Raw genomic sequence first — 14045 nt, 5'->3', positions numbered from 1 at the left:
GTTGTGTTTCTAGAATTAGAATTATACAAGAATTATAAATGGCTTCAAGCACCCATTCAGGCCTGTGACACTCATTTAGACACTCAGATACTCAATATCATTGAAATGCAGCCAGATGCTTCTTATTTTAAGTTTCCGCTCATTTCTTCACTTTTCCCAACATGCTCGTGTTTAAATCCGACCTGTACACTGGCTGTCTTTGGAACGTCTGCCCCCCTTCCTTTCCCCCCATGCTATGGTTCCAGTCTATCTTTGCGTGTTAGTGGCTGCATGGTGTGCCCATCAAAATAAAGCCCCACCCCTGCCTGTGTGGATTCTCAGCCAGGTTGAGGATTCGGCTCCCACATACTGACGAGCCATTAATAATCGAAAAATATTAAATACGTTTGACACCCCACCTGTAGAACCCTTAAAGTTCATTTTTAACAGGAAGAAAGAAACTTATCTGCAAATATACTGCTGTATATACAAAAAAACAAGCTTGGCACAATACATTTCAAGTTTCAAAGTTGTATTATACACAGTACATGTTTCCCTGCAAGAGACGTTTGCCTGTGCAATGAAAATCTTTCTTTGCTGTTCACAACAGTAAAGGCAAGTTTATCGTGCCATCACCATGTACTCAACTCAGCTGCTCAACCCATAAATGCATTTTCCTTAAAACTGTGCTATCATCTAAGAGGAACAGTCTTTCCAGATGTATAGAGCAGAAACAAAGAAATAATTGCAAGTTTTTGCTTTTAGCTTCCTGTGATTAGGACTGGATTTAATCGAGCTGGATTGATCTGAACTGTATCATAAATGGAACCGGCACATTTCTGCCTTAATTTAAGATTTAAGTTCCTAGTGTTGATAAATCCATCCATCCATCCATCCGTTTTCTGCTGTGTATCTGGGGCTATGTTGCCGGGGCATCAGCATTTTTTTTTGCAAATTTCTTTACACAAACTCACATTTTCAAACAGATGCAACATCTTCCTCTGTGTGTCTTTATGTCTCTTACATATGCGCATCACGCGACACAAGCGATGCAGTGAGCATAAAAATGACCTACGTAAGTGTTCCCAGGCTGAGAGAAGTTATCCCTCTGGCATGTCCTCCTTCCTGTAGGACATAAGCGGAACACCTCACCCCCAAGAGGACTCCTAATCAAATGTCTGAACCACCACAGCTGGCCTCTTTCAATGTGGAGGAGTAGCAGCTCTACTCTGAGTCCCTCCCAAATGAGCCAGCTGTTTTTTCTAGATAAACTAAAAAAAGAAAAATAATAGTTATTATTATATACTATAATAATTATATCATCTCTATCTAGTGCAGATCTTGTGTACCTTTGGACTGCTCCAGCACTGCTCATCCCTGGAGGTCTCATTCTGACTACTTGAATGTGCTTCTTCCACATAAGTTTTAAACTTTTAAATGGGAATCAACTATTTCTGTAGTGTGTTGCTTTTTCCACTTCCACTCCAGTCATGGGCAGAGACTTGAAACAGTGTTGGTGTGATTACAGTTTTTACAATTTTTAAAAAGCCAGTAATTTTTTCCCTCGGTGCCTCCATGAAAGATGGACTAAGATATGAACTGTGAATAAGCGTCTGGGAGACCACAGGCTGCAGTCACAGCTCTTTCATAAAAAGAACAACTAACAGTGGAACAAAAATAGAAAAATACACATTTTCCTTCCATGTATCAGAGATTTCCATAAGTACTCTTAAGCTATATCATGAAAGAAAAGGAATTTTAAAAATATAAATAAACTGGTTTTCAAAGGAACCACTTTAGTAGGATGTAAGTAGTGAGTGTGAACTTCATTTCTTCATTTATCTAGCTAATGTTGGTGTATAGGAAAATCTCGGTCAATTACAGCAACTACATTTAAGAACAAGAGGTAAAGCACCACTACTGTATATTGCAATAGACCTTAGTACAGCACACCAAGTTTTCAAACTGTCATGTCAGAATGTTACCCTGCAGTCGAACTAGAGGAGGCAGAAAGTCAGATCAGGAAAACATCAGGAAAGTAGATTCTCTGTCACTCGCCTTCAACCCTGTCATCCATCAGCCTAACTAATGGACCTGGAAGTAGAGGGGGGGGGGGTGTATCAGCTGAGAGGAGCTTACAGGCTGCGGCAGTGTCTCCTGCTGCTCTCATCAACATGCAGATGTATGCTGGTAAAAACCACAGTCACCTCTCAGTCATCTGAACAGATAGTGGTGCAGCTGCTTCCAGCATTAATGTGGGCTTCCACAGCTGCTGTTTACACTGCTGTGAAGGAGCAGAGGTGAATGATGGAGGGATCTAAGTCAATAAAATCAAGAGATAATGCTGGAGAGTCTCTCATAATGTGATGGTTGCAGACTGAAAGCAGAATAACTGACTGCTATAACAGAGGTGACTGGGTGTATGCTGATGATCATATGATTGTATATGAAAGATGGACATGCCACCCATTGATTTGTCGCAATCAGTTTTGGTGCTTTAACTTCAGATTCACAGCATCATAAACTGCAGTTTGTGTACATCGTACACAACAAAAAAAAGCAGGCTTTTAATACTGATGATCAGGTCCACAATAAATATCCAATCAAACAGGGCAAGATGGAAGGGATAGCAAACCATTAAGCCATAATGATTAGACAGGACTTTAACAGAGAAAGTTACACTAAGCAGAATGGCACAATAAATACAACGACAAAGATAGTCAGTTTCCTGTGATTAATTCTAAGGATTTGATACAGGAGGGTAACGAGCAACAGGTGAAGACAGTCAAGACAGCGAGTCAGAGGAGATAGTGAAACACAAAACAAGATGCAAGAAAATTATCCAAATAAGACAGGAAATGACAAAAGAACACAAATTAACACCGACAAGGAAACTCACTAGAAACTTGATACAAAAGGGAACACAAGAAGAAGACACTAATACAAAAATCTAAACCATAAAAACCTGAATAACGGAAAGTAAGAATTCCGACCTAAAAACATGATCAATCCAATGGATCATGTCACACTATCCCCATCTTTGTCAGAGCCACAACAGACTGGGAGAGGTTGAACTTGCAAATAGGCCATAGCTAAGCTAACCACATTGCAAAGCATATTATTCATCAGATACTTGCATTAAAAATGCTCTAAAAGGTTTTTGTTTTGTTTTTTTAAAAGTCCAGTTTTGTGACCCTAATTAGTGGAAGTGATGCAGGAGGCAACCACTTATCCACCTGTCAAAAGTGCAACAAAAAGATCCATCCTATGGTTTGACTAAGGGAGCAACTAGCTGTAACAACCAAAATTGTTGTTGTAGACATGCCTTTTAAATAGATGTTAATGTAAATATGAGCATTTTTACAAGGCGGTCACTATAACATGAATGGAACTTTATGTTGAACCCTGGAAATTGGGACTTTCAGGATTGAGCAGCAATTTGTGTCTTGCTGGTGCCATCACCCAAGTGAGCATACAATTCACCAACAGATAATCAGTAATGCAATCAACAAAACTGATTCGCTTAACAGAGTTCAAGTTAACATATTGCTAAAATGAACCAGGGAGAAAAGTGCAATCTGCCCTTCTGTCTGCATGCTGCCAGTATATAAATAGAAGATTTCTGTACCTTTTAAAATGGTGTGTGGATGATAATCAGATGATCGTAGCAACACACTAGCAACCTGTCCAGGTTGTACACCGCCTGTCACCTCGTGATTGCCCAGACTGGAAAAGCCAAGCCTGGACGTATAATCAGATCACATTGCATCTGCACTTCTGCATGCTGAAATTATTTAGCGTGTGGCAGTTTCCATAGACACAGATTTAACTAATAAATGTGTCCCTGTTAACCCTCAGAAAACTGGCTTCGCTATTACTAATGAACAATGGTATATGCATTCATAATATTTAATTGGAAGATTATACAGCAAATAATGTACTTCATTATAAAATCTGCATCCTGAATGTTACTTTTTCTTTATAAATATAATTATTACTAATGGCCCACTCAGCTACTGTAGTTTTTGCATGAATGTTGGTGTTCGTTTTGATATATGCAGTGTTTTGTTGTACATAATGTTTTGTTTGCCTTCGATAAGTTGTATTGTTTCTTCCTTATTTCCTTCTCTTCATTTTTATTGTGTCTCAGTTTCTTCCGGTTTTTCTTCTTTTGTTTTACATCTGAACTCTTTACCCCTCCCTTTTTTCTCCTCTTGTGTCTTGTCAGTAATTTATTATGTTTATGTTTTATTTACATCCTGTTTCTCCCATGCAAGTCATTAGTCTGTTTTCATACCCATCTACAAACCTCTGTTCAGTCACTGTGTATATTGACAGTGTTTCTTCCTTCACAAATAGGGGGTTATTTACTTACTTTTTTTAACTTTATCCATTTTGTTATTTGCTCTTTGAGGCCAACTCCTGTGCCCTGCCTTTGGATCCTCACTGCTCACTACACATTTTCTATCTTGCTCATTTTCTCTCTCCAGAGTCTGATGACCTGGATGCAGACCTATCCAGGTTGGCTTCCCTCGGTTTTACAGGCTGCCTGTCAGTTGTCCACTTTAACACCATCAGCCCTCTGAAAGAAGCTCTGCTCCGCCCCAACTCCAGCCCCGTCATCATCACTGGACCTTTAGCTCAGTCCAACTGCGGCTCCGCAGCTTCTGCCAATTCCTATTCAGCTGAGAACACACACCACCTGTCAGGTGAGAAAAGGAGGAGACATCTGACTTGTTATTATGTTATAATCTTTGAAAATATAAATATGTAACATTTATTAAAAGTTTTGGCTGAACATCTACATGTACAAATATAAAGCCTTTAAATGAAAACTTACCATCTTTTTTGCTTATACTAGCACTTCAACTCCACAGGAGCTACGTCAACAATGCATTTCATCATCATAATATCAAAATATTTATTTCTCAGGACAAACGTTGAAGGCCAGTGTAATTGATTGCACTACAACAGTACACAGGCAAATTTATTACAAAAACTATGATGCCACGTAATGCAAAAAACAATCTGGCCAATGGGGTTTGGAGTTGATTCTGTGATTAGGGTGGCATATATTTCCTGCTGTCTTTCATTTTTGCACTGAAACTGAATGAAAGCTGCAGCTCAGAAATGGCTTGTTAATTACGTGAAGTATGCTCCTTGTTTTGGGAGTCTAACAACAGTATGACTGATGATTTAATGAGTTTGAGACACAGGAGATTCGTTTGGGATTTCCATCCTTTGGGTTCTTTCTAATCCAGTTTGCAATGCTTTACAGCAGTCACTTGTAGAGCTCAAGTAATCTTCCCTGATCTGATGGGTTGGGCTTTTTTTTTTCTTTTTGAGTCTCTGCTTTTCATTTTCTGACTCTGATTTGATCTCATTTCTTTCTTTATTCTAATTTTGCCTCTTGTTGTGCTTCTTTCTTCTGGTGTGAATGATTTTGGCTGTTCTTCCTTGTTTTTATTCTTGGAGTCCTTTGGTTTTTCACATTCTTGTCCTTAGCTTTCTCCACCTTTTTCTTTCCCTCTCTCTCTCCTGTAGACCAGTCTGGTTCAGTGGGTTCAGGTGTGCCCTTAGTCAATTCCATCAGGATTGACTCGGCCCTAATTGGAGGTACTAAACTGCTTTACCTTTGTATCTTCTTCACTGGACTTTACTTATAGCCATTTTCCACCCGTGCAGTGCTGGTGTGCAGGCAGTTACACCTCGTTACCTACATTTCAAGAGATTTGTGCAACATTTTCAGCAGAGGTTTGGTTATTTTTGTGTGAGGAGAATGACAGCAAACAGAAATTGGCCTGCATCTGTGATTTGTTGGCGATTCTTTTTAAGCAACAACAAAATTGCTTGGCTTAAAGATAGAACTCCTGACATCGGTGTCCGTGTTATTTGTGGTGGAAAATTGGACACCAGCACTGCTTCAGTGGAAAATAGTTGTTTTATCATGTCAATCGTATTGCCCTTGACTAAAAATAATGAAATTTCATGTGCTTTTCTGGTGCCTTTTTATTTAAAAAAAGTGATGAGTTCAAGCGAATCAGGTTGTGGAGAGAGGTTGAACTCCAAGAAAGAGTAAAGTGGTCTACCAGGCAGGAGTCCATTTAAAACTCATTTAAAACTTTGCTGCTCTGCCAGCACGGATTGATTCAAAGTGAAGACTGAAAAGGTTCAATCTATAATTGTGCAGATAGAAAAGGTGAGACTCAGAGAAAAGTCATTTAAAACTGTCCATTAAACCATCCAGTACACAAAGGGCAGCCCATCTAATTAAACCAATGTAGGGATGATTTGCTGATGGGAAAACTTTTTCTGCTCTTATCTTAAAACCTCTGGTCACTTTATAATGTAACATAGTATGAAATTGATTTCAGATGGATTCTGGAATGCCAATTAAATGGAACCTGCTCTCGTATTCCCAAATGTGCTCAACAGAGCAGAAGAGCGTGATGGCTTCAAAAGATTTAAACTGGTGTTTAATGTTCTCTAAAGTGCGATTAGCAAGATAATCAAAACATTTAGAGATGGTACTACGAGGGGAAGAGTTTTCTTCTAATCCATACATCAGCTACAATAACGTCAGAACATTCAACCACATTGAACTCTGAAAGGTGATATCTGATATGCTACAAAATCCTTTTACCTTACAGGTGTCATTGCAGTAGTCATCTTTGTGATTGTGACTGCACTGGCGATAACGGCCAGATTCCTCTACCGGAGGAAGGATACATATCGTAACAAGGAAGTGAAGGGAGTCAAACAGGAGGACAGCCAAGACTTTCCTTTTAACAACCAGGCTGACTCCCAGAATCTCTCCACTGAAAACCCAAAGGAGTATTTCATTTAACTGGAGGCCCGATGACCTGATGCACTGCTGGGCTTTTGGACCCGAAGCTGCAGACAGACGCATCTTGACACGCCTTGGGACTTTGCAGTGCACTCGAGAGCCACTCAGACACTTCTATGACAGAAGTGGCTCTGCAGCATGTGAAAAACAAAGAAGAACAATTTTCAGTGTTGTCTTTCTGTTGCTTAATGTAAAATGTGAATACACTGATGCAACAGCGTTGGACTTTAAGGGTGTTGATATACTTGTTCAAGCAACTGTAAATATTCAGCAATGTGAAACACTGAATAATGTCTTTGTAACAATCTGGCTAATGTTGAAATGTTGGAAATAATGGAGGTAACAGTATTTTTATTGTGCATGGGCAGGGAGAGTGTGAAGCTGTCTTCTGTTTGGATTTCACCTGGAGAAAGATGGGGATAAACTCCAAACTGCCTGCGAGACATTTGCCTGCATTTCAAATGATCCAACAAAAGCCATCCATGGATATTTTATATTTACCTTTTTCATGTTTCCAGCTATTCTTCCCAGTAACTGGCTGTTTTTAACCCCTTCTCGAGTTTTCATTAACGTTTGTGAGGTCAGTGGTCTAAATATACAGTATATGCGAATTACATCCGTAGAAATTATTCCTCATCACACAAACACATTCCAAAGTTATGAGTTTGATCACTGTTGACGGAAAATGTGTATCCTGACAATAAGAAAGCAATGTTACCACAAAGGTTGTTATTGTCTTAGTGATTCAGGTGATGGTCCGTTGTAGGTTTTTTCACTCGCTGTTCAGCCATTAGGCCCAAAGCTTTGTGTTCAAGCTCACCACTCAAAGCATCATCTTTGGTGTCAGTAGACAGCTGTATTCACAAAAAAGGCCCACTGTGGTACCGGTGTTCTGACAAAACGTCCTACTTTGTCAAGACATCCTACTGTAACGTAAATTATAGTCATGTCTATCAGTCTGTGCTACCTTATCAGAATATGCTATCTTACGTGGTTTATACCTCCATCGTACATAGGACGGTAGGACGTTCTGATGGCCAAATCACACTGCTGTTATTTATTTAGGTAGGACAAGGTTTAAGCTGTACGCCAGTTTACAGAAGTTTAGAAGTACTGAATCAAGACTTGAAATATGACTTTAATTGAGACTCCAAATTGGAGTATTTTTGCACAAAGAAACAAAACGCATGTTAGCTTGAAAAGTTAACAAACTGACAACAGCTTAAGGAAAACAAGTATCCACTGTAATAAAGAAGTAAAATATATAATAATAACCTTTTTTCCCATGCACGAAAGGGTAGGATCAAAGAATAGGCGTGTAGTATTAACACCTAAAATATGGCCGTTTTGAGTTGTGCGCATGCGCAGTAACAACAAGTAGGACAGCTTGATAGGTAGGGTGTTTTGCCAGGACACCGGCTCAAACATCAGGCTCCGTGTGTAATGTAATGGAGCATTGAGCAGCAAAAGAGCCAAATATCTTTTTATGAGACCAAACCAGAACTAAAAAGATTTCCCAACTTGTTACACCGTCGGTACAGGATGTGTACTACAGACGTGCCTGGTCACCAATTTGCAATTATCATTTAAGCAAGAGATAAAAATTGACTAGTTTGCTAGTCTAAAGATTTCTTTAATTACATTGTGACACTGACTATTTGCTATGTTATACATGGCAGTGTGTCTGAGTAGTTTGCTGAGTTTTTCCAACTGTACGATCAGTAGCTTTGATTTTTTCCACTCCAGTATTCACATCTTGGTACAGAATATGGTTCTAATTAATTCTGAGAAATATGAAGGTCCAAAACACAGCCACTCTTTTTATTTTATTATATTTTTTAAATCTTTTGTTCAGCAAAACAGTCATGGTTTGTATGGCTGTCATCTATTGGCTGTCTCGTTTGTTTATTTATAAGGCTGTTCACCGAAAGAGAGAGACAGATAGGGGAGCAGCCGTGTGTCAGGGCTGCAGTCCTGGGATGTGGTTGGTTATATAACCAGAGCTGGAATGACGAACTCTCAATACAGTAGCTAAAGTACAGTAGTACATTTTTCTCTGGGAAAGGCTGTGCACAATGGTATCCAAAATGTGTTGTTTTTTTTTTCAAGTCTTAATATTATGACCCTAAAAATACATTCTCTAATTGATATGTAAGTTCATGTCATGTGAACAGTTATCAAAGTCAGATGATTTTTTTTATATAATTTCAGTCTGACACTTTAATTCAGAAATTTTAAAACGGATGTGCTGAGTCAGCTAACCTTCTACGACGGGATGGAAATCAGTTCTTTTGTTCAGTGTAGCTCAAGAAATTCCTCATGAAAAAAAGAAAAATCATTAATAGAAGCCTTACTAACTTCACTGGATACTTCATGATACTATGACTTCATCCCTGTAAATTTTCTGGATTGATTTATACAAACCTTTATATATGTTTGTATCTGTTATAGTAAAGGTGTGACAGATGTAAGCCACAATTAGACTTTCAGCTTATTCTTTAAAGAACATCTTTAGGCTTATAGTTATTTTCACATATATGATCATATACATGGTGTTATTTTGATGGATTCTCATATTAAACACGGCTGCCAAAGATTGAAACCTCTGTCTCTGAGAGACAAAAACTCACAGTTAAGACTTCTGCAAAGAGTCGCTTTGAGTCAGTTTCCTACTCTGGGCTCTGTGTGACAACAAAGATGGGGGGAATCCCTTATATGGTCATCACATACAGTAGTGATGAGCATAGATGCCCTGCTCATCAAATTTTTTGTTTATGAGCAACAGGAATCCAAAAATGTGGGCAGCATGGTGGTGTAGTGGTTAGCACTGTGTCCTCACAAGCTCTGGGTTTGACTCCCGACTGGGGCTTTTCTGTGTGAGGCTTTTATATTCTTTTCAGGTATCAGAATCAGAATCAGAATACTTTATTGATCCCTGGGGGAAATTATTTTTTGTTACAGTGCTCCATTTTAAACCAACATTAAGACAAGACAGACAATACGCTAACTAAGAATAGTACAATATATACATATATATATATACATACATACATACATAAGTCACTTATAAATAAATATTTGGAAAAGAAACATGTGTAGCTGTAGCAGCAAACAGTGTGTTAAGTGGATGCGTTGTACAGGGAGATGGCCACAGGCAGGAATGATTTCCTGTGTCGTTCAGTGGTGCTTTTCGGTAATCTCAGTCTCTCACTGAACGAGCTCCTGTGACTGACCAACATGTCATGGAGTGGGTGGGAGGTGTTATCCAACATTGTCTTTATCTTGGACAGCATCCGCCTCTCCGACACCACCTTGAGGGAGTCCAGCTCCATCCCCACAACATTGCTGGCCTTACGGATCAGTTTATTAAGTCTGTTGGCATCTGCGACCCTCAGCCTGCTCTCCCAGCATGCAACAGCATAGAGGATCGCACTGGCCACCACAGACTCATAGAAAATCCTCAGCAGGTACTCTGGCTTCCTCCCACAGTCATGAGGTGAGGTCACTATGGCAGCTGAAATAGGCTCTGGGATCTTGAATTGGAGGAGTAGTATAAGATGGATTGAGGAAATCAAAAGAAAGTCGGTTTAAAATAGTTAAAACACCTCATTTCAGACAGGATGTCTTTATAAAGGTAAATTATTTCAAACTGTTAATCATGCAAAGCTTTAGTAGGTCCAAGAATTTTAAAAAAGGAGCTGCAAATTTGTATAATAGGGCCCCTTTAATCATAAAAAGACAGCACTAAGAGGAAACACAAATAAAAACCTTGATCATTGCTAGACTCCTATCACATGTGCAGTTTACTTAAAAAGTCTTTGCTGCATCCTCACTTTGCTGCCTCCACTTAAAAGTTTTCTCCTCCCTGCTGCATACTGCCTGCTGGGAGCTTCCTCACTCAGCTCCCTTAATGTCTTTGAACAGTGAAGCTTTTAACACCGACAGCGACACCGACTCTCTAACAGTGTGTCTGTCTGTCACCTCGCTCCGTACACGCAGAGGCAGTTAACGTGTTTTGGAAATGCTAATCTGCTTTGAGCTGACAGGTGGATTGTGATTCGATATAAAGCAGAGGGAGATGAAAAGAATCAGACAAAGATAATCTGGGAGACACTGCCAAGCATTCATGGCTATAATGAAAACAATTTCTGATATTAACACTTGAAAATGAAGCCAATCCTTCCATGTGTTAATCCAGCTCATGTGGAAAGAGGACTGCTGATAGAAGGATGAGAAACAGAGGGAAGCTCAACAGCAGCTGCTTCCCAAATACACACCACAGTCTCTGTGAGATCCAAAACCTCAGATGAGATTTTAATGAGAGAAGTTGCTCAAACTTTAAACTCACTCTCCTTGTGTATTTTGTCTTAAAATGTACTTTTGTCAACACTAATGACAGACACTGCGTTCTCCTGTATTGCAGTCTTCTCACTATGAACTTTATGCTGGAGTCGATAAGTGGTCCCCATGCTGCAGATCATTTCTGCTGCACTCACTTTTAACACTTAGGAGTACAAGTGAGATGTGTTCAGGCCAACAAAGCCTAGTAAAGTGGTTAGACTCCGATAGCCCATCCCAGCAGTGATTGGGGTGTCCTGCACAAATCCTTGAGTCTAGACGCTGACGGTGGAGAAAGAATGACAGATATGCAGTAAGATCTAAAGTCAGAGGAGCGAAGGCTGGTTGGCCAGAAGAGGACCGGCAGAAGATAATTGGACTACACCAGTGATGTCACAATAAGCTTGACAGCGTGGGAAAGTGGAAGTGATGTCAAGCTTAGTTTATCCCCCAACACCTGGAAGGCAGACAGATGTGTGACTCCTAAGCTTCATTTTAATGCAGATGCAGCTTAAATGACCATTTCCAATCAACTGGTGTGTAAGCTGATAAAAGTAAACCAAATGTTTACACAAGTAAACACACAGCAAAAACCGAACACTTTGGGTTGATGGAACGCATCAAAGACACCATTGTGTTTACCTCCAGTTCGAAAAACTATAGGGAGTGGAGACCACAGGCCTGCACTGAGGCCTGCGTCCTCCTGACACACAGAAGGCCTCCACAGCAGCGACAGCGTCTTAGATCCACGATACCAGTTCCTCACTCGACACACATGTGCTCTCTCACAAATGTTAATGGAATTCTTTTTCCCCTTTTAACTGGAAAACCGTGCTTCCAGGCAGCATGGAGTTTTTCCTTGCCGTCATTTTCCTCTGCGCCACACCTTCACTCGCACCGAGCTGCAGGTGATGCCTCCAGGCCAAGCCTGGAAATTAGACGAGAAACTACAATACATTCAAAGAAACGTGTCTTTCTGAGTGCTGTAAATTTTATCAGGGTTACACAGGAGATGTATCAATATCACTTTGGAAAGGTTGCCAATCTGTTGCAGAGCCAACACTGGGAGACATACAACAATTCACGCTCACATTCACACCTATGGGCAATTTAGAAACATCAATTAACCTAACTGCACCAATTGCATGTCTTTAAACTCTGGGAGGAAGATGGAGTTTCCGCAGATAACCTACGAAGAACGGGCAGAACATGCAAACTGCACACAGAAAGGAAAATTTAATATTATGAGAATTACATTTTTCTTCAGGTTTTTATTTTTTTTAATTTTTCAAAGTCTAAAAGAAAAATTCACAGAACAAAAGAAGGACTTTGGTTCAATGAAAACAAAATATTGGCCAAAAAGATATCGTATGGTTAACACTTCCTCTGAGTTTAAACTGTTTTTTCTTGCACTATTCTGGACAATAGGTATGATTACTATTATCATTAATTATACCTAAAGTTGCACAAGGTGTTACAATGTTAATTTAAGATTTATTGAATTCGGTGTAACAAGGAAATACATTTATGTGCTGTAGTTCATGGTAAATTGTGGCGTACTGGAGTGTGGCCTCAGGATCACATCTCTGCTTTTTGCAGATAATATGGGTCCTGCAGTGCCCTCCAAGCACTTAGGCAGTTTACAGAGGGTGAAGAGGCTACAATGAGAATGCAAAAAAATTATTTTCACTAGTTTTCCTAGGATGTAGCACGTAAATTAGAATTACAAATTTATTTTGCATGCATTTCCCAAAATTATATTAGGCAATATATGGAATACGGTAAATACAAAGTAAGTCCTGAAAACAAAATCTTATTTTATGTAGTATTGCAGGAGTGTGATATTAGAATTTATTTAACATATATTTAATGAGGTTAATTAAAAATTACATTGTAAAAACAGTCCTTGACGGTTTCCAGAGATTATTTTATTCTTTAGCACTGAATACATTTAAACTGCACTTAATCTTTAACCATTGGCTAGCTTTCAGTAGTTTGAGAATCCCTCTGATGGCTGATTCCTGTTAACATGAGCAATTTTAGAGCCCAGAGTTTAGGGAAATATGTAAAGCTGTGAAGCATCGAGGAGCAGAGCATGCCAAAGTGATTCTCTGGTCTCAGACATCTGGAGTTACATGATGATTCTGCTGCCTCAGATCAGTAATCTCTATTTACCATCAGTGGTTGTAATAAGAGACCAGATGTGAAGCTAATAACTGAAATATTTAGCACTAGTTTTGACATCAAAGATATAGTGAAGGAAAATAAAATTCAACAGGTATATAAAAAAAAACCTAATTGGAATTTAAATGATAAATATTCTCTCATCTTTAGTGGTGCAGTATATATAATGGCCACATTTTGACACAGGTTGAGTTGTAGTCTGTATCTTGAAAAGGTATCAAAGCAGGACTGGCTCTGCAACAGCAATAGGTCACTGGAAAACAGGTATTGAATGTCAGGTAAATACACTTATTTTCTGAATTCTGAACCTTTAAGGAAAGCTAAACCTAAAATCACAACTGAACAAGATACAGATGCAGAACACAAGAAACCAGGAATGTTGCAAACACAAGGATCTTAAACAAAAGTCAGATAACTTTCTACAAGCGCCAGCTAATATACAAGCCTCTAAATCACCGTGCAAGACTAGGATCCAGTGGGCTGAGTTCTTCTTCTCCTTTTCTTCTTGTAAGTATTATTGGTGGTTGGCAAGTGGGCTGAGTTGACAAGTAGCTGGGGAGTTACCAATGGTGGAAACGGGGGGAAATGAACCTAAACCAGACACCAAAAAGATGTCTGATGAATTGAATAGTAAAGACATTTACTAGACTATAACTGAACATGGCCCGGAGCAGGGTTTGTTTAGGAGCAGGAGTCT

General features: G+C 39.3%; 1 protein-coding gene across 5 annotated transcripts in view; it reads left to right on the top strand.

Annotated features, from left to right (window-relative positions):
* Positions 1-7440, top strand: part of LOC308412922 (contactin-associated protein-like 4) — a 126700-nt gene extending 119260 nt beyond the window's left edge. For 4 of the 5 annotated variants that reach the window (XM_080907617.1, XM_080907619.1, XM_080907620.1 and 1 more), the window contains 3 exons: positions 4470-4688; positions 5524-5595; positions 6630-7440. In XM_080907617.1, the coding sequence (XP_080763743.1) occupies positions 4470-4688; positions 5524-5595; positions 6630-6826 (488 nt within the window). In that variant the 3' untranslated portion in view covers positions 6827-7440. The remainder of the gene's footprint in view (positions 1-4469; positions 4689-5523; positions 5596-6629) is intronic. The other variant, XM_080907618.1, reaches the window with a different exon arrangement.
* The last annotated feature ends 6605 nt before the right edge of the window (positions 7441-14045 follow it).

This window comes from Rhamphochromis sp. 'chilingali', assembly GCF_963969265.1.
Source record: "Rhamphochromis sp. 'chilingali' genome assembly, chromosome: 16".
NCBI classification, from domain to species: domain Eukaryota; kingdom Metazoa; phylum Chordata; class Actinopteri; order Cichliformes; family Cichlidae; genus Rhamphochromis; species Rhamphochromis sp. 'chilingali'.
Note: the sequence above shows the minus strand (reverse complement) of the source record. Positions and strands in the feature narration are given on the sequence as shown.